The following is a 24,538-nucleotide window of genomic DNA, read 5'->3' on the forward strand; positions in this document are numbered from 1 at the left end:
AGACATTAGAACTGGGAACACTCAGACCCTTGACATCTATGTTTGTCCTCTTTTGCAGATACAAGAAAGCAGAGGAGCGAGATCCTCTCATAGCAGCAATGCAAATATTCTTGCCTCGGATTCAGCAGCAGATGATCCAGCTTCTTCCTGATAACTCCCATTACTCTGTACTGCTTCAGAAACAGATCTTAAAAATCTTCTATGCACTTGTGCAGGTAGGTTTCTGTGCACCGAGAGCGATGTGGAATTGTAGATTGCTGGGGACAACAGCTAATTTGCACACACAAAGCCAGTTTGATAAGATACTGCTTATTCTGTACATGTATATAATTAACCAGCTAGCAATTCAGAACAAAATAATGTGTTGCATTTCACTAAAAATGCTATTCCACCATGCTAAGAGGGTTCCACAAGCCTTAGCACATACAATCTTTGCAACATGCCCTAAAAGTTAATAGATTCAAGCCATTGTGGAGTAAGAAGGAGCAAGTCACAGGGCTGGTCTAGACAAACAGTTAGTGCACAGCAAACTGGGATGTAAATCTACCTTGCACTAGCTGGCCACATGCTCACCAACTATGTGGACCCTGCTGCCATGTTCTAAGTTCTTCTTCAAGATGTGTTGCACGTGTCCATTCCACTGTTGGTGTCTGTGTTTCCCAGAATATGGCCATCGGAAACTTTTCCCTCAGCAGTGCCTGTCCGGGTGGCTTGAGTGGCCTCTGCTGTTGCACGACATCATGCAGTTGTAAAGGGCAGAGCCACCCTCTTCCCTCCTCAGTTCTTCTTACCGCCCATGACAGTCATTGGAACTGCTTTCTGTTGCTTTGGCAACACTCATCAGCCTTTGTGTAATAATTTTATGTTCAGTTGTAAATAGTTTAGGAATTTTTAATAGTTTAAAAAAAATTCTGTTGCTGTTTCCTGTTTGGAATGCTGTGGCCAGTGGGGTATGCCCCTGTCACCAGGCTTCAAGGCCTGTGCTTCCTGCACAAAATCCTTGCCCGTGTGTGATCCACACGACTCATGTCTGAAGTGCCTGGGCAAGACTCACTTAAAAAGACCAGTGCCAAATTTTTTGAGACTTTAAGCCTAGGACAAAGGAGGACAGGGAAACTAGGCTGAAGTTCCTGCTAGTGGAAGAGGCACTGAGATCACCCTTGGAGCTGTCCCGGTCTGAGTTGATATTGAGTGCTGCAGCTTCAGTCTGAAGTGTGCCTTCACAGCTATCCAAATCCCAGCACTGATCTCCTTCTCTGGTGCTTGGGAAGAGGTATAAACCTTCCAAAAGGGCATCAAATCTAGGAAGATCTCCACCCTCCAAGCCAGATAAGGAGGAAGGAAAGAAGTCGAGTAGAGTGCATTCAAGTTCAAAGTACTCCTTCTCCAAGTATTTGGCAGTAATGGCACTGTTGATTCCAGTGCCAGTACAGGCTCCGAGTCTGGAACCACAAATGGTACTGTTGACTTCAGTGGCATTGCATCAGTTGGAGATGATCTTGGTGCTGGCTATGCCATAGGGGTTTGCTGCTCAAAACACCTAAGTCTATCAGTACTGGTGTTTCCAGTGATACTGGAAATAGTTCTCCCAGTGCCATAAGATCTCCCAGAACTGACTCTTGTGGTGCAGCATTCGGTACCGCACCAGTCTTCAGTTTACAAATCAGCCTACCTGTCGGTACTGTTGGTGGGGAAGCTGACAATGTTGGCTTTTCTTCAGCATCTCGGATCTCTGCACCATTCTCCTGTACCAACAGGCAGCCCTTCCGTGGTTGGTGGAAAGAGAGTCCTCTTCTTCAGACTCTGACGCAGAATTATATGTCTCTCAGCCTTGAGGCAAGACTTGCCATTCCACCCTTGACCCTACAACCACCCAGGATACCTTTGGGATCCTGCCTCAGGGCTTGCTCCGGTAATGTGGCCAGGAGGCCCTTGGGGCCCAGTTCCTTATCAGCTGTCTTTTTGGAACTCCTAGGGGTCTCCTCCAGCCGTCAGGTCATCCCCACACCCTTCCTACTCAGTATCTTGATCCCAGTGAGGCGAATCATTGCACTGAGTTGAATCTGCTCCTGTGTCCAGTACTGGGCCTGATACTGAGCAGCCGGCAGAAGAGGTTCAGCTGAATCTTGAGTTGACTTCATCCTCATCCTCTCCAAATGAGGTAGCTTCCTCTAGGACAACATCATCCCCTCCTGAAGACTATAAGGCGTATCAGGAGTTACTATAGATGGTGGCTTCGGACCTAGACATTCAGGTCAAGGATTTCAGGGAGCCCCTCATTGCCTCATTTTGTCTATAATAAGTTCATCTTGAGTGGTTTTGCCAATCAATGAGATTATTTTGGAGCCAAAACAGTCCCTGCGGCAGACCCTCATCATTGTTGCCTCCCACATGAAAGCATGCGGAGTGCAAATATTGTGTGTCCTCCCAAGGGTTTGACTGCCTGTAATCCCATCCTCCTCTAGGGTTGCTAGTAGTTGCAGCCACTAATGAGAGGAAATGCCAGGGTCCTCCAGCTGCCATCCCTGAATTCAAAGATGTAAACAAGCTGGATTTATGTAGTAAAAAATGATATTTGACGGGGGGAGGAGAGGAGAAGGGTTGCAGCTTAGAATGGCCAACCAGCAGGCTCTGGTGGGTTGTTATAATTGTAGCTTGTGCAGTTCTGTGGCTTAATTTAAGGACTTGCTGCCTGAGAATGCTAGACAGGGGTTCTCCTCATTCTGTTTGAGGGCAGGTCAGTGGCAAGGACTTTGCTTCAGGCCAGGTTAGGTTCTGCAGACTTGGCTGCTAGGTCCATAGCATCTGCAGTCTGTGAGAAGGTACTCTTGGCTATGGTCTTCTGGTTTACCCCATGAAGTCCAGCAAACTGTCCTGGATTTTCCCTTCAAAGGTCCTTTGTTGTTCTTGGAGCAAACAGATAGCAAGCTCCATGGACTCAAGGGCAGCCTTGAAATCTTTGGTTTTGTATACACTTGCCCCAGCAAGAAAGCTCTATCAGCCTCAACAGTTGTGCTGGTGTATGGCTCTGGTTCCTCTTAAGGACCTGTTGAGGAAGAAGAGCAGGGTTTTTAGGCTTAGTCCTGCCCCTCCTTCAGCTTCTGCATCAGCCCTTGGCCCTTCTAGACACCCAGGGAGTGCTAAGTAGACATTTTGATGGCTCAGTCGAAAACATCATGCCAGTCACCACTATTCCAGATCCTGTTTTGTAAATTTTCTTCTACTTCCTCAGTGCTTGGTCTTGAATTACTTCAGACCAATTATCAGCGGGGTAGCTGTGTTAGTCTGGATCTGTAAAAAGCAACAAAGAGTCCTGTGGCACCTTACAGACTAACACGTATTGAACGTATTCACCCACAAAAGCTTATGCTCCAATACGTCTGTTAATCTATAAGGTGCCACAGGACTCTTTGTTGCTTTTTTTCAGACCAATTGGTCTAGAGCACTGTGGAAGTGGGATATACCTTCCAATTTGTTCCTACCCCTCCCTCCCTTTTCAGGGACCTCTCTCACAACAATCTCATCCTGCAGGTAGTTCAAGCTCTCCTTCGGATGGGTGCCATAAAGTTTCAGAGGGACGGTGTTTATTCCACTATTTCCTAATGCCAAAAGCAAAGTATTTGTGTTTTGTCTCAGACCGATCTTGGACTTGTCTTCTTAACAAGTTTAAAAAAAAAAATCTTGCATGGTCACCGTAGCTTCAGTTATCCCCTCCCTCGATGCCGCCCTCAACTTGAAAGATGCCTTCTTCCATGTGGTGATCAATCAACGTTACAGGAAATATCTCAGATTTCTGGTAAGTTAGAATCATTGCCAGTTCACTGTACAATTGTTTGGTCTGTCAGCAGCTCCCTGACCTGAACAACTTGGTGTAAACTCTCAAAAAGCTTTTTTTTCTCTCACCAACATAATATGGTCCAGTAAAAGATATTGCCTCACCCACCTTAGCAGCTTCCAGTGTTTTTACAGAGGTATTGTCAGGTATGGCAGCATTCCTCAGAAAATCAGGAGTGTAAGATTATCCCTGCCTGAATGATTGGCTGGTGAGAGGCCGATCCAGGATTCAGATGTTGTTCAGTGAATCGCTAATCCAGTCAACTTTTGGTGCAGTGGGTCTGTTAGTCAACACAGAGAAATCTCTCTCCTTTCCGGTCCAGAGGATATAGTTGATAAAGGACAGTGCTGGACTAATCTTAAGCCAGAGCTTTCCTTCCAGACTATATGTTTCAGACAACTTGGGCCATTGTTATGGAACTCAAGTCTCACCCAGTCATAACAGTACAAAACTTTTTGAGGCTCCTGTGGCATATGGCATTGTGCACATATGTGTTCCAATATGGCAGACTGGGCCTAAGAATTCTTTGGTGTTGGCTGGCCTCAGTTTACTCACTGAACTATTTCCCTTTAAATTCAGTAGCGAGGTGCCCTCTCAGGTTCTTGCCTCCCTAGATTGGTGGACAAGTCTGGACAGTGTATGGTGGGTTGTCCTCTTTGCCCATCCTCATCTGACCCTCATGTTAGTGACAGATGCATCTGCATTCGGCTGCTGGACCCATCTTGGTGCTCTTCAGACTCAGGGTCTATGTTCTTCAGGAGACCAGTCTTTACATATAAATGTCAGGGAACTGAAAGCTATCAGGCTAGCATGTTAGGTTTTAGTTCCGCAGGTCAAGGGGAAGGGCCTATTAGTTCTCAACAGACAACACAGCATCAATGTTTTACCTCAGTAGGCAGGGAGAATCCTGTTCTTTCCTGCTCTGCCAAGAGGCAGATTGACTTTGGGACTTCTGCATTGCCAACTTGGTTGATCTCAAAGCGTCTTATCTTCTGGGGTGCAGAACGATCTTGCAGAGCACCTCAGCATATCATTTACTAGTTACCACGAGTGGATCTTCACCTGGATTTGCCCAGACATATCTTCAAGTGGTGGGAATCTCCCCAAGTAGACTAGTTCACCAGGAGAGTTAAGAGAAAATGTCAGCAATTCTGTTTCCTGCAAAGTCACAGCCAGGGTTTCCTGACAGACATGTTCTTGTTTCCTTGGTCAAGCAGGCTACTCTATGCTTCCTGCCCATACTAGTTATTCACACAGTATTGCTGAAGATAAGATGGGACCAGGCTAGAGTCATACTCATAGCCCCAGCGTAGGCCTGCCAACACTGGTTCTCTGCTCTCCTTGATCTGTCAGTGAAGCCTCTGATTTCCCTTGGACTTGGAACTAATTTCCCAAGACCATGGTTGACTGCTCCACCTGAACCTACAAGCTCTTCATTTAACCCCATGGATGCTCCATGGTTAGATGATAGAGAAGAGTGTTGTTCAGAAAAGGTGCAGGATGCCCAGCTAAACAATTGAAAGCTATTTACTAGGATTACTTAACTTTCTAAGTGGAGATGTTTTTCCATTATAGGATTTCACCTTCCTGTTCCTCGATCGAGCATGTTCTAGAATACCTATTGCATCTGAAATACCAGTGGTTGGCTGTTAGTTTGATCAAGGCACACCTAACGGCTATTTCTATGTTCCACCCTAAGATGGATAATGATCTGGGTTGTTGTTTTTTCTGACATCAGTGAGGTTTCTGAAAGGCCTGGACAAGTTGTACCTTAGGTGCACAATTCTGTTTTCCCCCGTGGGACCTGAACGTAATGTTGTTAAGGTTTATGGGTCCTCTGTGTGAGCCGTTGACTCCTTGCTGTTTACTACATCTGTCAATGAAGGTGGTATTTTTGGTAGCCATCACCTCTGCAAGAAGGGTAGGAGAGCTGTATATGCTAATGTCTGGGCCTCCCTATACAATCTTTAAGGACAGGGTTTACCTTCACCCTCATCAGAGATTTGTCCCAAAGGTGGTGTCCATGTTCTATGTCAAGCAGCCTATTTGCCTAGCTTTCTTCCCAAAACCACACTTGAAGAGGAACGTTTTCACACTCTAGACATAAGAAGAGTGCTGGCGTTCCACGTGGATAGATCTATCTTCTTAATTGTTCATGGCAATAATGGACAAAAAGAAAGGTCAACCAGTCTCTACTCAAATAATTTCTTCTTGGATAGCTTTATGTAATAACACATGCTAAAATATGGCTAATATTACCCCGCCAAATAGGATCACAGCTCATTTGACAAGATGGCAAGCGGCCTTGGCCGCTTTTCTGTCAAATGTTCTCATTTTGGACATTGGTAGAGCAGCAACCAACCTGTCCTCATTTCACATGTTTGTTTCCCATTATGCCATCAAGCAGGATTTAAGAGATGATGCTAGAGTTGGATGGGCTGTCCTCTAGTATTTATTAAGATAAACTGTGATCCCACCTCTCTTTCACGGCATGTGAGTCACCAACAGTGGAATGCACGTGTGCAATCCCTCAGCAAAGAGAAAACGGTTACTAATCTGTTCCGTAACTGCTGTTCTTTGAGATGTCTTGCACATATCTATTCCATGACCCACCTTCCTACCCCTTGGAATCAGAGTTCTGTCAAGAAGGAACTGAGGGGGGAAGGGAGCTGCTCTGCCCTTTTATACCTGCATGCAGTGACGTGCACAGCAGAGGGTGCTCGAACCACCCAGATGGGCACCACTGAGGGAAAAACTACTAGGTGCACAAATACGAAAAGTGAAACAGACATGTGCAATTCGTTTTGAAGAACTACAGTTAGGGACAGGTTAGTAACCATTATTTTTTCTAATGTGCCTTTCTGTTTGGGATGGATAATTGGGTGTCACCATTTTAGACCTCATCAGGACAATGGGTGATGCTGACATGGGGTTATGTTGTGAGCTGGGTGAAACCTGGCTATGGGGTGAGTTAAAACCTCATTGAAATTGATGTGTGAGTGCACCCTTCACTTAAGATAGTTGTGAGACAGTTAAGGGGCCGTATCAAAAACAAGGCCTAATAGAGCCTCTCTGAAATTTTTGGATTGTGTGGGTGGAGGGACTTTTGCAGAGTATTGTTTTGGGTAGGAGTATGTGTGCATGTGGGAAGGCAGAACAGGCAAAAAATGGGAGAAGACTGAAGAAGCAGCTGAAAGCATGGTGGCTGATCATAGAAGTAACTTGGGAAGAGGTTTTTGGGTCCAGAGTGTAAGCTAAAAAGAGTGCTGTTGGTGCTGTGAGCAAAAGAAGCTGTTTCTTGCTGTTTGATTTATTTTTGTTCAGAAACACAGGACTTTGTATATTCTTTATAAATAAACAAAACTGCATCAAAGAAGAAATACTGACTATCACCAAATTCTCTCCTGCTAACTGAAACACCCTGATAGATCCCAAATTTTTGGCTAGCCACTTGGCTCAAAAAGGATAACGTTCAAAGTGCACTAGAGAATTTATTGCATGGCAGCAGGCTCTGTGTGGCCAGTTATTGTACAACAGGCTAGCAAGAGGTAAATTACACCCCTGATTGCCACACACTAACCATTCTAGACAAGGGGCTCTCACAAAGAACGTCTTGTCCTCGACCCCTTGCTTATCTACTACGGAGGATCTAGCTTGAGTGTCTCACATAACACACTTGTCTCACAAATGTTATTTAAAGGAGCCACTATGATCCCTGCCATTTCCTCCAGCTGCTTTTCCCAGCTTCCCATCACCAGTTTTGTCTGGACGAACCCATAAAGTTGCTCTCATCTATGTGCCAGTCTCAGATATTGTTTGAGACACTTGACTACATCTTCTAACTCACACAGAACAGAGAGAGAAAGAAGGGTGTCTTTCATGTATTGAACATATTGCATATTAATTCCTAGGCAGCTTATCTTACATTTCTCACTCTGTTCACTGCTTCTCTAGAATCAACAGTATTTCAGCTTGATTGACCACTTATCTTTTAATTAGTCTGTTTTGTTGGCTTAATATGTTTTCCCTTAAATTTTTTTCACACTAAGCCTTAGAGATGTAAATTTGCAATTTTGTACTATAATAAATAAAACTTCATTTATCCTTATGTTTTCTTCTTCCCCTGTTTCAGTATGCATTGCCACTCCAGTTGGTGAATAACCAGACCATGACTCAGTGGATGGAGATTTTCCGTACTATCATCGATAGAAATGTGCCTGCTGTAAGGTTTACTTCACTGGAGAGAGACTCACATTGATTTCTTTAGGGTGGGAAAATGGGGATGGTCCGTGTGAAGAGATTATTGAACTAATCTGTAAAGATACCCTCCAGCCAGGAGTCTCGCTCTTAGGACTAATGTCTCTGATACAAGTCATGCAGGCAACTCAAGAAGCTCTTAAGATTTTTGAATGTTTGAGGTAGCTGTACAGTATATACTCCAACTTTGGGTATTTCAGAGACTCCAAAACATTTTAGCCAGTTTGTTTCAGAAACAGGAAGGATAAGCTCAACATTAGCCTATCTATATGAAATGTCCACTCCTTGAACATATAGTGTAAACACACAATCTGTATCTGTTCCTGCCCTCCATCCTTTTTCCTCATAAAAGACATAAATAATTCCAAAGGAATGGGTTTAAGAACAGCATCAACAGGATGAACCCATATAATTTAAACCCTCAAACTCTGAAAGAAGATGGATGGGTAAGCATCAGTTTTCCAAGCTATGTTCAGAGAAGCAGAATTACCAGATATGTTAATACTCCCTTCTGAAAAGATACCTTCTGTACAAAATTCTCATTCATGGAGATTAAATAGCCTTGGGGAAAATAGCACCAATAAACACTTTATCTCATGTCTGTTTCTGGCAAATAAAAGCAAAGAATAAGGAAGGCTTACTAAATTTGACACACACACATTAGGGAGGAAACAAATTCTCACAGAGAGTTTGGATTCTCATGTCCTGGAAGCATAATCATAGATCTGTAAGATTGAAGCTGGAAACCTGCCAAGAGACTGAATAGAAGCAATAGTTTGTCTACTTCTGGGGGCATTCTGCACCAAAAAATTAAAATTCTGCAAATTGTATTTGTCAAAATAAGACTACATAATCATGCCAGTTTAAATTATTTTGGTAATTTATTCCAAAATACCTGTCAGCAATACAATACAGATTTACACAAAATTTTCCCCAGGAGCGGAGAGTTAAAGAAACCCTTTGACAACCCAGTTCCTGTTTCTCTGCCCTCTTCCTCCCTCACCCAATACACCCGAACCCCCTCCCCCCGGGCCTCAGGGCATACCACTCAGAGCATGCTGGGAACTGCAGCTGCCAGGAACCCTCTAGCTCAGTGGTTCTCAAACTGTGGTCTGTGGACCACCAGTGATCTGCGAGCTCCATTCAGGTGGTCCGCGGATAGTTCCCTCTAAGGGGCTGGGTGAAGGGCTAATTAGGTGCCTGGAACCTGGAGAAGATGCACATGTAAGGCGAAATGATGGCCTTGGGAGGGGAGTAGGGGGTAGGTGGGAGGGGGCAGTAGTGTGAGAAGAGGGGATGGGGGGAAATTAGGGTGTGCAGGGCTGCAATGGCCAGAGAAAGAGGCAACTTTCCCCAGCTCCAGGTCTGTGATTGCCAGGGAGAGAGGGCCTTCCTCCCCAGCCTCAGCTCTGTGACTTCTGTGACAGGGGAGTGACTCCCCTCTTTCCCAGCCCAAGCCCCAGCTCAGGAGCTACTGTGGTGGGGGAGAGAGAAAGAGACTCCCCCTCCTTCACAGCCCCAGCTTGGGGGCTGCTGCGCTGTGGGAGGGAGGGCACATTCATCACATTAGAAAGGCAAGATATTGATACTAAAATATGAATTGTGTGCTTTTATTTGTAGAACAAAAACCATTTATTATTGATATATATATAAGATATCATTTTTATCCGAAGTGCTTTACTATAGTTAGCTAATGGTACAAACAACATTTGGAAATATCATTAAGTGGTCCGCCGAGACCTTCAGAAATTTTCAAGTGGTCCATGGAAAAATAAAAGTTTGAGAACCACTGCCCTATCTCCTTCTCCCTTCCCCCAGCAGTGTCTTCTATGTGCGAGCTGGAATCTGCTGGATCCAGTGGTCCCTTGGGGCAACTAGCAGCACTGCAGCCCGTTTCTGTTGGGGAAAGGAAATTCTGCACACACAACTGTTAATTTCTGCAAAATTCTGCATTGTGCGTGATGTAAAATTCCCCCAGGAGTATTTAGTGCATGGCCATGTAGTCAATATACATATATACATAACTGAGTAACCTGAGCCCAGCAGTGATATGGAGTTCTATAGTTAGATTTTATTTCAATGCATACGCAAAGGGATGCACAAGCACCCCTAACTGTGCAACCTTAACTTTGGCATTTCCTAATTTCTGAGTGCTTCACTTCACAATCTTATTCTATTAACATCTTTTGTATGAATGTATGGTATATGCATATACACGTGATTTTTTTATATTATACTAATATAAGAGTGCAAACATAAATACAGTATATACAGCTTTTTTAGCTGGGTTGTTTTCAACATAATAGTACATTTGGAGGATCACATCAAAAGAAAAAAATCCTATCATGTTTTATTCTGGTAGCTAATATTATCACTATTAATAAAATCAAAACAGTAATATTTGTATCTGAATTTGTATTAATCCACTCAGTATCAGGGGTTTTTTTTTAATTAATTTTGTATGTTTTGGCTGATTATTTATTTATTTATTTGTAGGAGACATTACAGATTGATGAAGATGATAGGCCAGAGCTGGTGTGGTGGAAATGTAAGAAGTGGGCATTGCATATCGTAGCTCGTCTTTTTGAACGGTAATATAGTGATTTAAAAACTAATGTGGCATAAAAATGTTAATTTTTACTTAGCTATCTTTTGTGGATATTGTTATGCAGAATATATATCCTATGTTCATACTGCACAGGCACTGTATATTTATGATGTAGGTATATGCAGGTATTCTGAGAGATAATATACTAGTGGTAAAAGCTAGGGACTGAGAATCCAGATTTCTGGATTCTGATCTTAACTCTGACACTCACATTATATGTGACTACCTAGGACAAATAATGGAATTTCTCTGTGTCTCAATATGCCCGTCTGTGAAACTGAGCTAATGCTTAACTACCTCACAGGGGCATTGCAAGCTTAATTGTTTGTGAAATGCTTGGATGAAAAACACTGTAGAAGCACAAATGATTTATTTCTACTTCTTGTCTGCTCTTCCTGGGAACTTAGAGTAATTTTTTGTCTTGTCCTTTGCTCGGTGGAATGATGACCAAGGTTTTATTTCAGAAGTTTTTCTTCATACGCAGCATATAATTTGCAGATTTTTTTTTTACTAGTTTGAGATATTTTTAGACTGATTTAGACTTGAAAAAAGAGAGATATTTATGTGTATATTAGTGTCTTTAATCCTAAAGATTCTCTAACTCTTTATGGTCTATTGCATATAACTTTTCATGGAACAGCGGGGAAAAAAGGAAAATCTCTGGCGAAGGACTCCAGGGGAAATACATTTCCAAAAGATGCCATGGCATCTTTGTCTAGTAGATCAGACATTACCTCTAATTTAAGGTTTCATCCAGAAGACTGAGTGACAATAATTTACCTGCCCTTCAATTTTGATTTGGAAAGATGAAGGGCTAGGATTTGAGATTTGGGATTTGAGCTGGGATTTGAACCTTTAGTTCCAGGGAGTTAGGATGTTCAAAATTGGTTCTTTAACGACTGAACCATCCACTCTGGGTAACATGGTGACTGTTTAACTAAATTAAGATTAATTCTGTTGAATCCTGAAAGATATCTCCAAACAAACAAAATGCAGATTGCATTAAGGTTGGAAATATATATGTATGTATCTTAAATTAAAAAACAAGTATTTAGAACAAGAGTGGGCAAACCTTTTGGCCTGAGGGCCACATTGGGTTTCGGAAATTGTATGGAGGGCTGGTTAAGCGTGGCCCAGCCCCTTCCCCCGCATCCAGCCTCCCCCCCTGATGCCTCCCTCAGGACTTCTGCCCCATCCACACCCCCCAGTTCCCTGATGTCCCTCCCCCCGGGTCCCCTGCCCCATCCACCACCACCCCGCTTCCTGTCCTCTAACCTCCCCAGGACCCCCTGCCCCATCCACCACCACCCCGTTCCCTGTCCTCTAACCTCCCCAGGACCCCCGCACCTGACTGCCCCCCGCCACCCCATCCAACCCCCCCTCCTTCCTGACTGCCCCCTGGTACCCCTGCACCCATTCAACCCCCCCATTCCCCGCCTTCTGACTGTCCCGACCCCTGTCCACACCCTGAACTCCCCTGCCCCCTATCCAACCCCCCCTGCTTCTTGCCCCCTTACCGCGCTGCCTGGAGCTCTGGTGGCTGGCAGCGCTACAGCTGCGCCACCCGGCTGGAGCCAGCCACGCCACAGCGCAGCACAGAGCACCAGGTCAGGCTGGGCTCTGCAGCTGCGCTGCCTGGCCACCCAGAGCATTGCACTGGTGGCACAGCGCACTGAGTCTGCGGGGGAGAGGGAACAGCAGGGGAGGGGCTAGGGGCTAGCTTCCCGGGCCAGGAGCTCAGAGGCTGGGCAGGAGGGTCCCATGGGCTGGTTATGACCCATGGGCTGTAGTTTGTCCACCTCTGATTTAGAAGCTCGAAACTCCAAGTTAGGGCTTTTTGTGGAAGCCTAACACTTTCTATCCCTGTCCACCATCCTTCTGTTGTTAGGAATGCATTTACCATCATGAATATTAGAATAGCTTAGAAACTTTTCACATGAACTAAACATTTAGAATAAAATATATTCTATACATATGATGGCTCTTGTTTGTCCTCTTTGAGGAATGAACATTTTTATATGCATGCTATTATTTTAAACATCAATTTCCATTTGAGTGTTCCATCTGACAGTCTGTAAGCATAATACTATTGTTACCCTGCTTAGTTAAGGGTGCAGTGACATTTTTGAGGAACCTTGGGCTGGCAGGGGCTGAGATTGCTTCGAAGGTGGTGCAAGCCAGTGCTTTGCCACCATTATCTTTCATAAATAAAGCTATTAGTTTGTTACAGTAAATCAAAGTGATGCTCTGATTATGGAGAAAGGCAAACATCACAAATTTATAGTTTTTAATTCTAAAAACTCAAGTTGCATTATTTTAAGCAAAATATGCTTTTCCAATAAAACTGTTAAAAACCATATAATTGATAAAACTGGTGTTCTAATGCCTATTGGTCTGATTCTGAATGAGGATCTGCTACCATGTGACAAACCAGTAGCTCTAATCTGAGTTCCTGCTCTCCCAGGCTTCAGTACAGTCCGGTTTCACTTGCTAGTTCTCAGTGTTTCCAGTAAAATTCATTCAGCTTTTCATCACTGCGTCTGCCTGCCCGTGCTTAAATTCCGAAATATCAACACATGAATATTAAAAACAAAACAAAAACCACTATGGAATTTATATATCCTGTGACAAAAATGCAACTTTGTTGTTTTGTAGCCAATAACTATTGTGCTTTGTGCATAGGTAAGAAAAATGAGGATATGGGTCATTGTGTGGGATATAATGGCCTGGAATGATGTTTGTGGAAAGAGATTATTCAGTGTATATATCTCCGGTGAAAGATGAGTTCTGCTTCAATGGCTTTTGTATTTTTGCAAGCTTAATCAAGGACTATGTTGTCCTGATAAACAGAAAACTTTGCTTCACAATGTAAATACCTGTTTTTCTTTTTTTGTTTAAAGGTATGGAAGTCCTGGAAATGTAACAAAAGAATATTTTGAATTTTCAGAGTTCTTCTTAAAAACTTACGCTGTGGGAATCCAACAGGTAAAGATGTTGTTTCTTGTTTCTGAATTAGGATAACTTCTACAGGACAACCATGTTACTTACCTTTCTGTAGCGTCTTCATATAAGACATAGGCCCCTTTACAGAAACCACAAAAAAATGGTCAAATACACATCGTAATCAATGAGAAATGGCTTGGAACTCTTGTTAGTAATGATATTTCCATCTTGGGACAAATAATCCAAATTGCAGTGATGCAAAAGGAGAGAAAAATCTGAAAATCTGCAGTGCTACAAAAAACATAAGAGTGATAGGCAGGAAATGCTAGTAAAAAGACTGATGCAATTTGGGGCGGTTACATAGAGACATCACAGCAAAGAAGGTCTTATTTCCAGGTCATGCTTCCTGCATGGTTCTGCTGCAACTAACCCTGCAATACTGAAATCTGTTCTGGATTTGTCATTACCAGGAAGACATAGGCAGATTGGAGGGAGTTAGGAGCTGATCAGAAATACTCAGACAGAATGATTTTCCATTGGGGAATGCAGGGAGGTTTGATGGTTTGATTTTTGACAAAGTTGCAATGGAAAAACGTGCAGATTTTGAAACTGTCACTCTCCCTGGTATACTGTCAGCTCAGCAGCTGAAGGTTCTGGGCTCCCAGCTCTTTGCCAGCCTGCCTGAAGAGCTGACAAGGTGTGAGCAACCAGCTCAGCTAGGGCTTTTAGGCTCCTGGCTCCTTCACAGCTTGTCAGGAGGACTGCAGAGGAGCTGGAAGCCCTGAGAACTACAACTCCCAAACTCCAAGGCTCCCAGCTCAGTCAAGGCTTCCAGACTCACAGCTCACCTTTGGCCCACCAGGCGAGAGTACAGGGAATTCAGAGCCTGGGAGCCCCAGCTCCTCAGCAACCTGGTCTTCCAGCTTTTGCATCTCTGGTGCTGCCTGCCAGGCAGACTGCCCCAGAGCATGGGCTGCCTTCCCTTTTATAGAGAACTTCAAAAGCTTTGGTCTAAATCAGAATGAAACCAAATATTGAAATCTCTGTGAAGTGTAATTGCCTTTCTCTGCACAAAAACGGTTGAGATTAAATGTGTAAGCTTGACTAAAAAGCCCAGTAGAGAGAGGACATGATAATTCTATGTACATTTGAAAGAGCTAAACATCAAAGGAGATAAATTATTTTGGAAGTACAATTTGAAGTAATGGATGAAACTGAAAGAGAAACTGTCCCGTCACTTGAAATACTTAAAACTTAGACTCTCTCTAAAAGACTAGTAAGTGTACCTTAGGGAAAAATTTGCCTTCTAAGGCAAATGGTCTAGTTGATCTACATAGGTCTTTTCCTTTTCTAGCTTTTAAGTTCATGATTCACCACACTGCTCAGATGTATTGAGGCTGTAGTGAAACCATAGTGCTAAGTATTCATTATATATTTATTGCTTGTTAAGTGCTAGCATTGCCTTAGTGACTGTATGAGATACAGACAGTTCCTGCCCCAAAGAGCATATAGTAGAAATGGCAAATATAAGACCCAGCTCCCAGGGAGCCCTAGAGGAAGGTATATGTTACAAAATATGCTACAGTGTGTTTACTACTCTACTATGAAGAATTATTATGAAACAAAACTACCCTTTTGAAAATAAATGACCAGAAAATATTTTATGATTTGTGTACTTGCCAGTTCTCCATTCTTGTTAACTCATAATAGGAGTCCTGTCATTATAGTGACCTACTGTAAATATTTTCTTGCTTGCAGTATACACAGAAACCTCCTATTTATAGAGTAATACTGTAAAATGAAAGGTCCCAATTGTTGCAATGGATTGCTGTTCTAATCAAAGAGAATGCATGTGATCTAGTATGGTGTTTTTCAGAGTTTGGGTCGCAACCCAGTACTGGGTCACAGCATATAAGGCACTGGGTCACCTTGCTCAGCACCCAGGGACCCTAGCGGTTCCAGTTAGCACCGCCGACTGGGCTGTTAAAAGTCCTGTCAGCAATGCTGCCCAGCTAAGGCAGGCTAGTGCCTACCTGTTCTGACACTGCACTGCAACCTCAGTGAAGTCACTTAGAGCTCAGTTTTTAAATATGGATTTCTCAAAATTTGGCACCTAAATTTTAGTCACCTAAATCCTATGCATAGATTTAGGTCCTACCTTTAGCTACTGAAGTTTGAACATATAGCCCTTAACATCTGTGCTTTACTTTTCCCCATCTGTAGAAATGAAGACATAACTTACTCCACCTAGTGCTGAGACTTACTTAGGCCCAGTCATGCAAACACTTACGCATGTGTTGAATCTCACTACTGCTAGTAATTCTGTTGTGGGAGAATTCCTGGTAGTAAAGGTTTGTGGTCTCAGAACGTCAACGTTTAAATTATTACTGATGTTTGGATAAAAGGCATTACTGAAGTGATTAATACATGAGCTTCTACTTAAAATGAAATTGACCTGTCAAAATGTCTTCACTATAAAATGGTTACATTGTGTGTTTAAAATCTTCATGCTTATTAAACAAAATAAATTTACTATTCCTTTAGGTTCTCTTAAAAATTTTAGACCAGTACAGGCAAAAAGAATATATTGCTCCTCGTGTCCTTCAGCAGATCTTAAACTATTTGAACCAAGGGGTCAGTCATTCTGTAACTTGGAAGCAGATGAAGCCACACATACAGGTCAGTGCAAGAACACAGTCATAAACATTTAAATAACATTATTCCCATGAACTGTAGTTGAGACTTCTGCTTTTGTGAAGGAGCTTGGAGAATCTCTCTCACTGCAGTCAGTCTGGAAAAGTGGTTTTCACAGAGATGTACTTGTCTGTTACTTTATTGTTCTGTTTACCTTTTGCCTTTATTGCAGATATTTGCATTTGAATAAGAGCTTATTACTTCCTAGAACAGCTTTTTATTTTGCTTGATACTGCAATGAAGTCATAATCTTATGTTTTTGATTACTCAGTCTTTTGTCTTTTGGTATGATTCCTGGAAAGATACTGGAACATATTATTAAACAATCCATTTGTAAGCACCTAGAGAATGAAAGGGTTATAAGGAATAGCTAGCATGGATTTGTCAAGGACAATTCATGCCAAACTAACCTAATTTCCTTTTTGACAGGGTTAATCACCTAGTGGATGGAAGGGACACTATAGAACTGATATATCTTGATTTTAGTAAGGCTTTCTACACAGTCCCACATGACAGTCTCATAAGCAAACTGGGGAAATGAAGTCTAGATGAAATTACTGTAAGTGGGTACACAACTGGTTGAAAGACCATACTCAGAGCGTACTTATCAATGGGTCTCAGTCAGATTGGGAGGGTGTGTCTAGTGGGGTGCCATTAGACACACACTAGCAGGGATCAGTACAGTATTGGTCAATATTTTCATTAATTACTTGGATAACAGAATGGAGAGCATGCTTATCAAATTTGCATATGACACCAAGCTGAGAGGAGTTGCAAGCACGTTGGAGGACAGGACTAGAATTCAAAAGGAACTTGACAAATTTGAAAATTAATCTGAAATCAACAGGACGGAATTCATACGAAGACTAGTGCAAAGTATTTCACTTAGGAAGGAAATATCAAATGCACAACTACAAAGTGAGGAATAACTCACTAAGTGGTAGTACTGCTGAAAAGGATCTGGAGATTATAGTGGATCACGTATTGAATATGAGCCTACAATGTGATGCAGCTCTGAAAAATGCTAGTATCCTTCTGAGGTGTATTAACAAGAGAGTTGTATGTAAGACATGGGAGGTCATTGTCCCGGTTGGCACTGGTGAGGCCTCAGCTGGAGTACTGTGTTCAGTTTTAGGCACCACGCTTCAGGAAAGATGGGAATAAGTTGGAGGGAGTCCAGAGAAGGGCAACAAAAATGATAAAGATTTAAAAAGCCTGAACTGGGAGGAATGGTTAAAAAACTTGGCCATCCTGAGTCTTGAGTAAACAAGACTGAGAGGGAGCCTGAGAACTGTTTTTCAAATATATTAAGTTCTGTTTATAAACAGGATGGTGGCGATTGATCTTCATGCCCACTGAAAGTAGGGTAAGAAGGAATGGACTCAATCCACAGTAAGGGAGATCTATGTTAGATATTAGAAAAAACGTTCTAACTATAAGAGTAGTTAAACTCTGGAATAGTCTTTCAAGGGAGGTTGTGGAATCCCCATCACTGGAGGTTTTTAAGAACAGGTCAGATAAACACCTGTCTGGGATGCTCTAGGTTTACTTGGTCCTGTCTCAGCACATGGGGATAGACTCCTCAGGATCCTTCCCAGCCTTACATTTCTATGATTCTATGATTGTAACTATAGATATTCAACGTTGTCTGCACTGTAAGATAAAAGAAGGGAAGACAAACTGTGAGGGAATGAGCTCTTGTTTAACCACTTCTTTTATCATTAGAACATGTGGAAAAAGCTAAAGAAAATGATTTTCATCTCCATATTTTCCTATCATAAAGTCCTCATGTTTAATCAGCTTGTCAGAAGATCAATCCCATGAGTATTAGGAAGATGAGGGGAAAGTAAAAGATCTACTCACATCTTAGTGCCACATTGTGAAATCCTCCACAGAATAATATGTTCTGCTATTATTAGATTGTGCCCTGCAGTATATTTTTTGTGTTGTACTGAAGTATAGTGGAGTAAAATTTATTGCTGCCTTCTGAGTCCTTTGAAAAACACGATATGTGTGTGTTGTAAGATTATCCCAGTCAGTAAAAATAGTTTAACTAATCCTCTTAAAAACTAACTTTATGAAAAGGTACAATTCAGAAGACCTTTTGAGGGGGGGAAGCTATACTTGAAATATGTTCTGTGCACTTGAACATATGTGATTTCTCTGCTCTTAGAGTATATCTGAAGAAGTGATTTTCTCCCTAATGTGTTATAAAGATGAGGATGAAGAGCTGTGGCAAGAGGATCCATATGAGTACATTCGCATGAAATTTGGTAAATGTTTGTTCTTAGTGTTTGCTCCCTGTTTTTGCTGTAATTGTGCATTATAGATCCCTGAATTACAAAACTGTATTTGCCACTTTGCCACTGTAGTTGTATCTTCACCAGAGTTTGAGGGAGACTCTAAAAGTGAGGTGAATTGTTCTTTAAAGCCTAAGTGGGAATAAGCTAGTTTTGTCCATTTAAATAATGTGTTATATTTATAAGATTGGCTCTAGAAAGCTTGCTTACCCCTTCAGACCAAGCTTGATTGTTCACTTTATTCCTGCCTTCCTCCCCTTGCTGCTTAGGCACCTGATGCATGTTTTCTTAGATTCCCCCATTTTGCTCATTTAAACGCACCTTTAAAACCCAGTACTGAATCACTGTTATGCTTAGACATGAGACCCTATTATAAGGCAGTGCAACTCTAGTTGACCAAAGGGAGTTTGACATACTCCATCCCTGTTGAAGATCGGTACATTTTGAGTGCCACTTATTTGTATTAACATTTTTGAAATAATTAGAAATATGCATTCTTTCAAAAAACAAATGTAGGAATTAAAGTATAAATTGCATTGGGCCATATTATAAATCCATTATTCCCCTTTCAGGAGTAGTCCTACTGGAGAATAGTTTTTTTTTTGTTTGTTTTGTTTTTTAATAGTATAGGAAATCCTGTTGGAAAAGTCCCCAAAACTAAGCATCACAGAGAGAATTAAGGTGTTTTTTTTTTTTTAAAAACTGGTTAACTTTTGGCTAGCATTTTATAAAAAAAAAGTGTCCTTTAGATTTTCTTGGAATAGTAGAAAATAAAACCTAGAAAGAGGTACTGTAGAACGATGAGGCATCATAAGATATTAATATTCAGGGAGCAGAAGTGTAGCCAAGACTTGCATCTGATCCAATTCTTCATGGACAGGCATTTAGTTCTGATTTTTTTCTTATGTAGCTAAGGCACTTAAACTGTGCATTTTTTATTTGTAAAAGGAAAAAAGAATGAAATTTAGGGAGAAATACGCAGGGTGGGAAATTCAGTTCAGACAATATTTAATATTCTTCATCTGTTATGACTTACTTGGATGATACCAGGAAAAATAGAATTTGCCTTCTTATTTCTAGACCTCATTGATTATCCCATCTGTTATCTGATGCTGCAAATGTAGCAATATTTTGCAAAATAGAAGAATTTTAGAGGGTATACAATACACTTAGTGTGTTTCGAGGAGGATTAATTACAATCAAGGATGTAAAAAAATTTCAGCTTTTTTTAGTTCTTTGGTATAGCCATAGATTCAAGAGTACCCTAAATTCAAATACATTTAGATTTAATGAAGTTTTTCGTAAGGTCTGTAACTTTTTCTTTTTAGTGACACGAAACCATAATGGACTTCACCAATATACACATGGCACTGCAGCATATTGGTGCTGCTACTGTAAATGTCATCATTACAAATTTTTCCGCCATTTACTACGCTGTGATATCTTAGATACCACAGAAAAACTAAGTCTCTCAAAAAGAGTGATTGGTATTTGGTATATTGGGAAGATAGTTGACAAAATAAACACTGGTCAAAGGTGATCGAAACTCAGTTATCAGAGTCCAGAGGATGAAAAGAACATGAATAAATGTAATGTTCTTTTGTCACCCTGGTTCTGTGACATCCATCCAAAGCTCTTGCTCTAGGTATATTTGAAAATGATCTGAGAATTTTATTATTAAATTGTACTCAGTGACTGAAAACACTTCCTTTAAACATTGTTAGATGTGTTTGAGGATTATGCATCCCCTACAACAGCAGCCCAGAATCTCCTCTACACTGCAGCAAAGAAGCGAAAAGAGGTACTGAATTATTCTTTTTTAAAACATTATTCTTTCTTTAAAAGGGCATCTGTCTATCTCAAATGGTTCTGTATTATCCTCAAGCCTTGAAGAATCTACCCTGCAATGAATGAGTGCTATCAACTTCCATGTAATCAAAACATCAATTTCTATTTTTAAACTAAATTTCTAGTCATTATGGTTGCAAAGATTCACCTTCGAGATGTGAACTGAGTGTGAGCAGATGCAGTTAATGTCTTCGCAAGTCTGCAGACAGACAGTCCCAAGGTCTCTGGGGCTCAGAGCTTCCTAAGCTACAGCAAAGGGAGAAGCGGACCTGATTCACATTCGTTTTTCACTGTTGCAATTTAGAATCCTGTGGGCAGCAGTGAAACTGATGAGAATCAAGTTGATTTCGGTCTGCTGTTCCTTGGGAAAGCTGTCGACAGGAGCAGAAGAAACAGGCATGAGAATTACTCACTGGGGAGGAAGACTCCAAACAGTAGGAGAGACCCTTGTACACCATCACCATGCAGCAGCCAGGAATGCTCTTGGGTAGCAAGAGAGAATAATCCTCCTTTCCAGCAGCGAGAATTGAGGGATTCAAATGTATTATTTACCTACTAGCCAGAGGTAAATATGGCAGACTCTTCTTAGAGCTTGCTTACAGATAGCACCTTGGTAGGAATCCCAACATCCTCCCCGTCCCAACAGCTGAGTGGTGGGTTGATTTCTCACCTAAATGTTCCTTCTGAACAGCAAGGGTGTTCCCCTATTTTCATATCAGTCTTTGGCTAAGCAGTTTAGTCTTTTGGCTACAAGATATGTGGTAATATTCTCAACACTGTGGGAGAGAGTGGGGTAGCAGCAGATGAAGGGAGTGGATAGAAGAGAGCTTGATGATATATTAAAAAAAGAAATGCTATATTTAGAAGGAAGTTGGTGGGAGAGCTAACAATTTATAGAAGAGAAGGTAGGGAACACGGTGTATGGAAAAAGACACTGAAGACAGCCAAGGAAGGATAGACCATGAATTTTTATAGGGAGGGTGAGAAGGGAGGATGGAAAAATAGCATGAAACCTGGAAAGGATAGAAAGTAGAAGAAAGCAAGAGAGATGGAGTAAGTTGCATTTTAAAGTGTATTAAGTGGATTGGCAGTGATGTTCACTATGGTGCACGATAAACAGTATATGACTATTTATAGTCCCTTAAATGGCAAGGGTTATGGTTTTATGTGGTATAACAGGACAAGTATTTTCCTGGCTAAGTACTCTGGTCTTTCAAGCTGATAGGTGTATGAGTAAATTTTTCAAGTTCTTAATATCTCTCTAGAACAGCTGGAAATGGTTATGAAACTTTTCTTTGCCCACAACCTATTTCTTAAAAAAAATCAAAAAACAAACCAAAAAAAACCTTTTAAGGCAACCTTAAGACTAAAAGTTTTAAACATAAATCAAGAAATTCAATTGCTAAGCATCTCAGAGACAGGTATACTTTCTCATGTTGCACAGATGCATTTTTCATTGGTAGTTAATTTGTTAAATATATATCTTAGCAGGCAAAAAACTTCACTGAGTTTCAGTTAAGGTTGTAAATATCTGTCAGTTAGGTAATGAAAAAGCTTTTGAGACAATGTTGTAGTTTTCTTAAAGAACACAGGCATTATCCTGAAAAGTCTGTTTAAGTTAGACTGCAAAAAATGAAGAATTAAAAAGCGTAAAGATGCAGTATTAAGGATAGACAACCAACTTTGTCTTGGCCCCTTCCTCTGACCTACCTTTTTGTGTAAGATCAAACAATCTGAGTTTTTGCTATATACTTCAGTGTGCACTTTGCTCTGAAAAGTGACAGTAAAAATGCCGCTTTCCTATGGATCTGCTCGCTTTGTTTATTCAGAATTCTCTCTTCTGACTTTAATGACTAAAGTACACAGCTAAGATGGAGTGAGCTAAATTTGATTCCTTTGTCTGCATGTTTGTTAGAATTATTTACTAAGTTCAGAACTGTTGAAAGGGAAGGGGGTGCAAAGGTTTAAATGAGGACCTAACTTTCCAGCAGAAGTTCCATTATTTTTGGTGACTTGTGAGAAGGACATAAGCCTGAATGCCCAACTTGACTTTGCAGAGCTAGTAGTTAGAACAAAGCACATTTGATACTGGAAGTCATTTGAGACACAATAAATATGAAGCATCAGGCTGCTGTTTCTATAGTAACTTTTCAGAGTCAAACCAAGTCTGCAGCTCTGAACATGTAAAATCTACTTTCTTACATAGACTATGAGCTTTCCCCTCACCTGCCCCAACGTGGTCCCTTGCCTGCCACCATCCCCATTGTAGTAGTCTGCATTGGGGTCTTTATTTCATGAAGTCTGCAAGCATATAATATATGTGAAACCACATTAAATGAATGATTCTGCCAATAGACCTTTCCAAATCTTGTAAAAACCAATAGATTGGTTGTAATCTGGAGTTTCTAGACCTCACTGTTCTGGAATTTATATAGAACGAGTCAGAAAAGAAGTTGGGAAGAAATTTAATAAATGAGATTACTGCCTTGTGTGAACCCCTGTATCTCCAAATCACCTCTTCTAATTTTCTTTGAAGTGTCAAAAAAAATGTACCTCACTTATGATTACTAATGTGACATTTTCGGCAGATGCATCTATTTTTGACAAATCTGAGGGTTGTGATTAAAAAAAGGCTTATAATAGGGCTTTCCACATTAACTGGAAAGAAACTGTCCATAATGTATTATGGCAACATGGCAATGTGGGTTAGTTCACATTGGTACTATATGAAAGCTCTAAGTTCTTGAGTTTTCAAACTTTAAAAGAAAGATGTTAATAAACAGTTTTAAATAGTTCACTGACACCACATACAGATTATCCTCCATTTTCTGTTTGTGTCTTACTATATTTAGGTATTACCGAAGATGATGGCATTTTGCTATCAGATCCTCACAGAACCAAACATTGACCCTAGAAAGAAAGATGGAGCACTGCACGTGATGGGATCTCTAGCAGATATTTTACTAAAGGTAAATTGATGAGGGCATACAGTATGGGCGTGATCAGAATCTGTTATCAACTGTCCTTTTTAATTGAAAATGTTAATTTTTAAATTGTGGCTAGCCCGGAAGCACACTTATGAAGTCTGTGAAGTGATTTTTGCTGTAAAATACCAATCTGAAGTTCTTCTTAAAAAAAAAAATTAAAATTACTTCAACCACTTCTTTCTCTTCCCACTTTACAATCAGCTCTTTCTGTCAGACTGCCTGCCTTGTTACAGAACAGTTCCTTGTGCTGTCCTGCTTTACTGATGAAATGGGACCATGTTACAAAATACGTTCCAGCAACAATTGGAGCCTTGGACACACTGATTACCATGACACCTGTCCATAGCAAAAAACAGCTCCTGGACTTATAGACTTCTTCTGGTTCTGTAAATAATGTTTAAAGTGTTCCAGCAATATGTTATGTAGCCTGCCAGGCTCCCATTCTTCAATCTGTGCCTTTTGCTCCCACGTCAAAATGACATCTAGAAATTATTCTACACGTATTAATGGGATAGAAATAATTCATGTGAAGGCAGAGAATGGATTTATTAGTCTGGATTTTACAGTTAGTATGAGTTACTGAATAATACAGTATATCCAAAAATAAAGACTGCTCCAAACTTAATTTTTTGTTTATTTCAACAGAAGAGTGTATTCAAGGATCAGATGGAGCTGATGCTACAGAATCACGTATTTCCATTGTTCATGTCTAACCTGGGGTATCTCAGAGCAAGAGTGAGTTCACCAAAGTTTATAGACTGCAATATGTGTCAGATTATTTTCTTTTCAGGTTTATTTCACTCTGAATAACAGACTGAAATGTAGCAGTTCCCACATGTGTCACAAACAGTAATTTACTTCTCAGCAACTCCATTGTACAGAAACCTTTTCAGCATTTTGATCTGAAATGATATGCAAGTAAAACTTATTTATAGACATTTGAAATTCTAGGTGATCCATTTCTGTATGGCTCACTTTCAACTCACTGTTTTGATCAAATTGGGAAACTTGAGCATTGGAAATATGGTAACCTGTGGAGTCCTTATACGATCATTATGTCCAGTTT

The 24,538-nt window shown here is 41.1% G+C and overlaps 1 protein-coding gene across 2 annotated transcripts in view; it reads left to right on the forward strand.

Moving 5' to 3' along the window:
• IPO8 (importin 8) overlaps positions 1-24,538 on the forward strand; it is an 82,025-nt gene that overhangs the window by 23,899 nt on the left and 33,588 nt on the right. For both annotated transcript variants that reach the window (XM_050918149.1, XM_050918158.1), the window contains 9 exons: positions 59-215; positions 7,968-8,057; positions 10,589-10,683; positions 13,601-13,685; positions 16,188-16,322; positions 18,511-18,610; positions 20,362-20,438; positions 23,338-23,454; positions 24,118-24,207. In XM_050918149.1, coding sequence (XP_050774106.1) covers positions 59-215; positions 7,968-8,057; positions 10,589-10,683; positions 13,601-13,685; positions 16,188-16,322; positions 18,511-18,610; positions 20,362-20,438; positions 23,338-23,454; positions 24,118-24,207 — 946 coding nt within the window. The remainder of the gene's footprint in view (positions 1-58; positions 216-7,967; positions 8,058-10,588; positions 10,684-13,600; positions 13,686-16,187; positions 16,323-18,510; positions 18,611-20,361; positions 20,439-23,337; positions 23,455-24,117; positions 24,208-24,538) is intronic.

Source organism: Gopherus flavomarginatus, chromosome 1 (genome assembly GCF_025201925.1).
Source record: "Gopherus flavomarginatus isolate rGopFla2 chromosome 1, rGopFla2.mat.asm, whole genome shotgun sequence".
NCBI lineage: Eukaryota > Metazoa > Chordata > Testudines > Testudinidae > Gopherus > Gopherus flavomarginatus.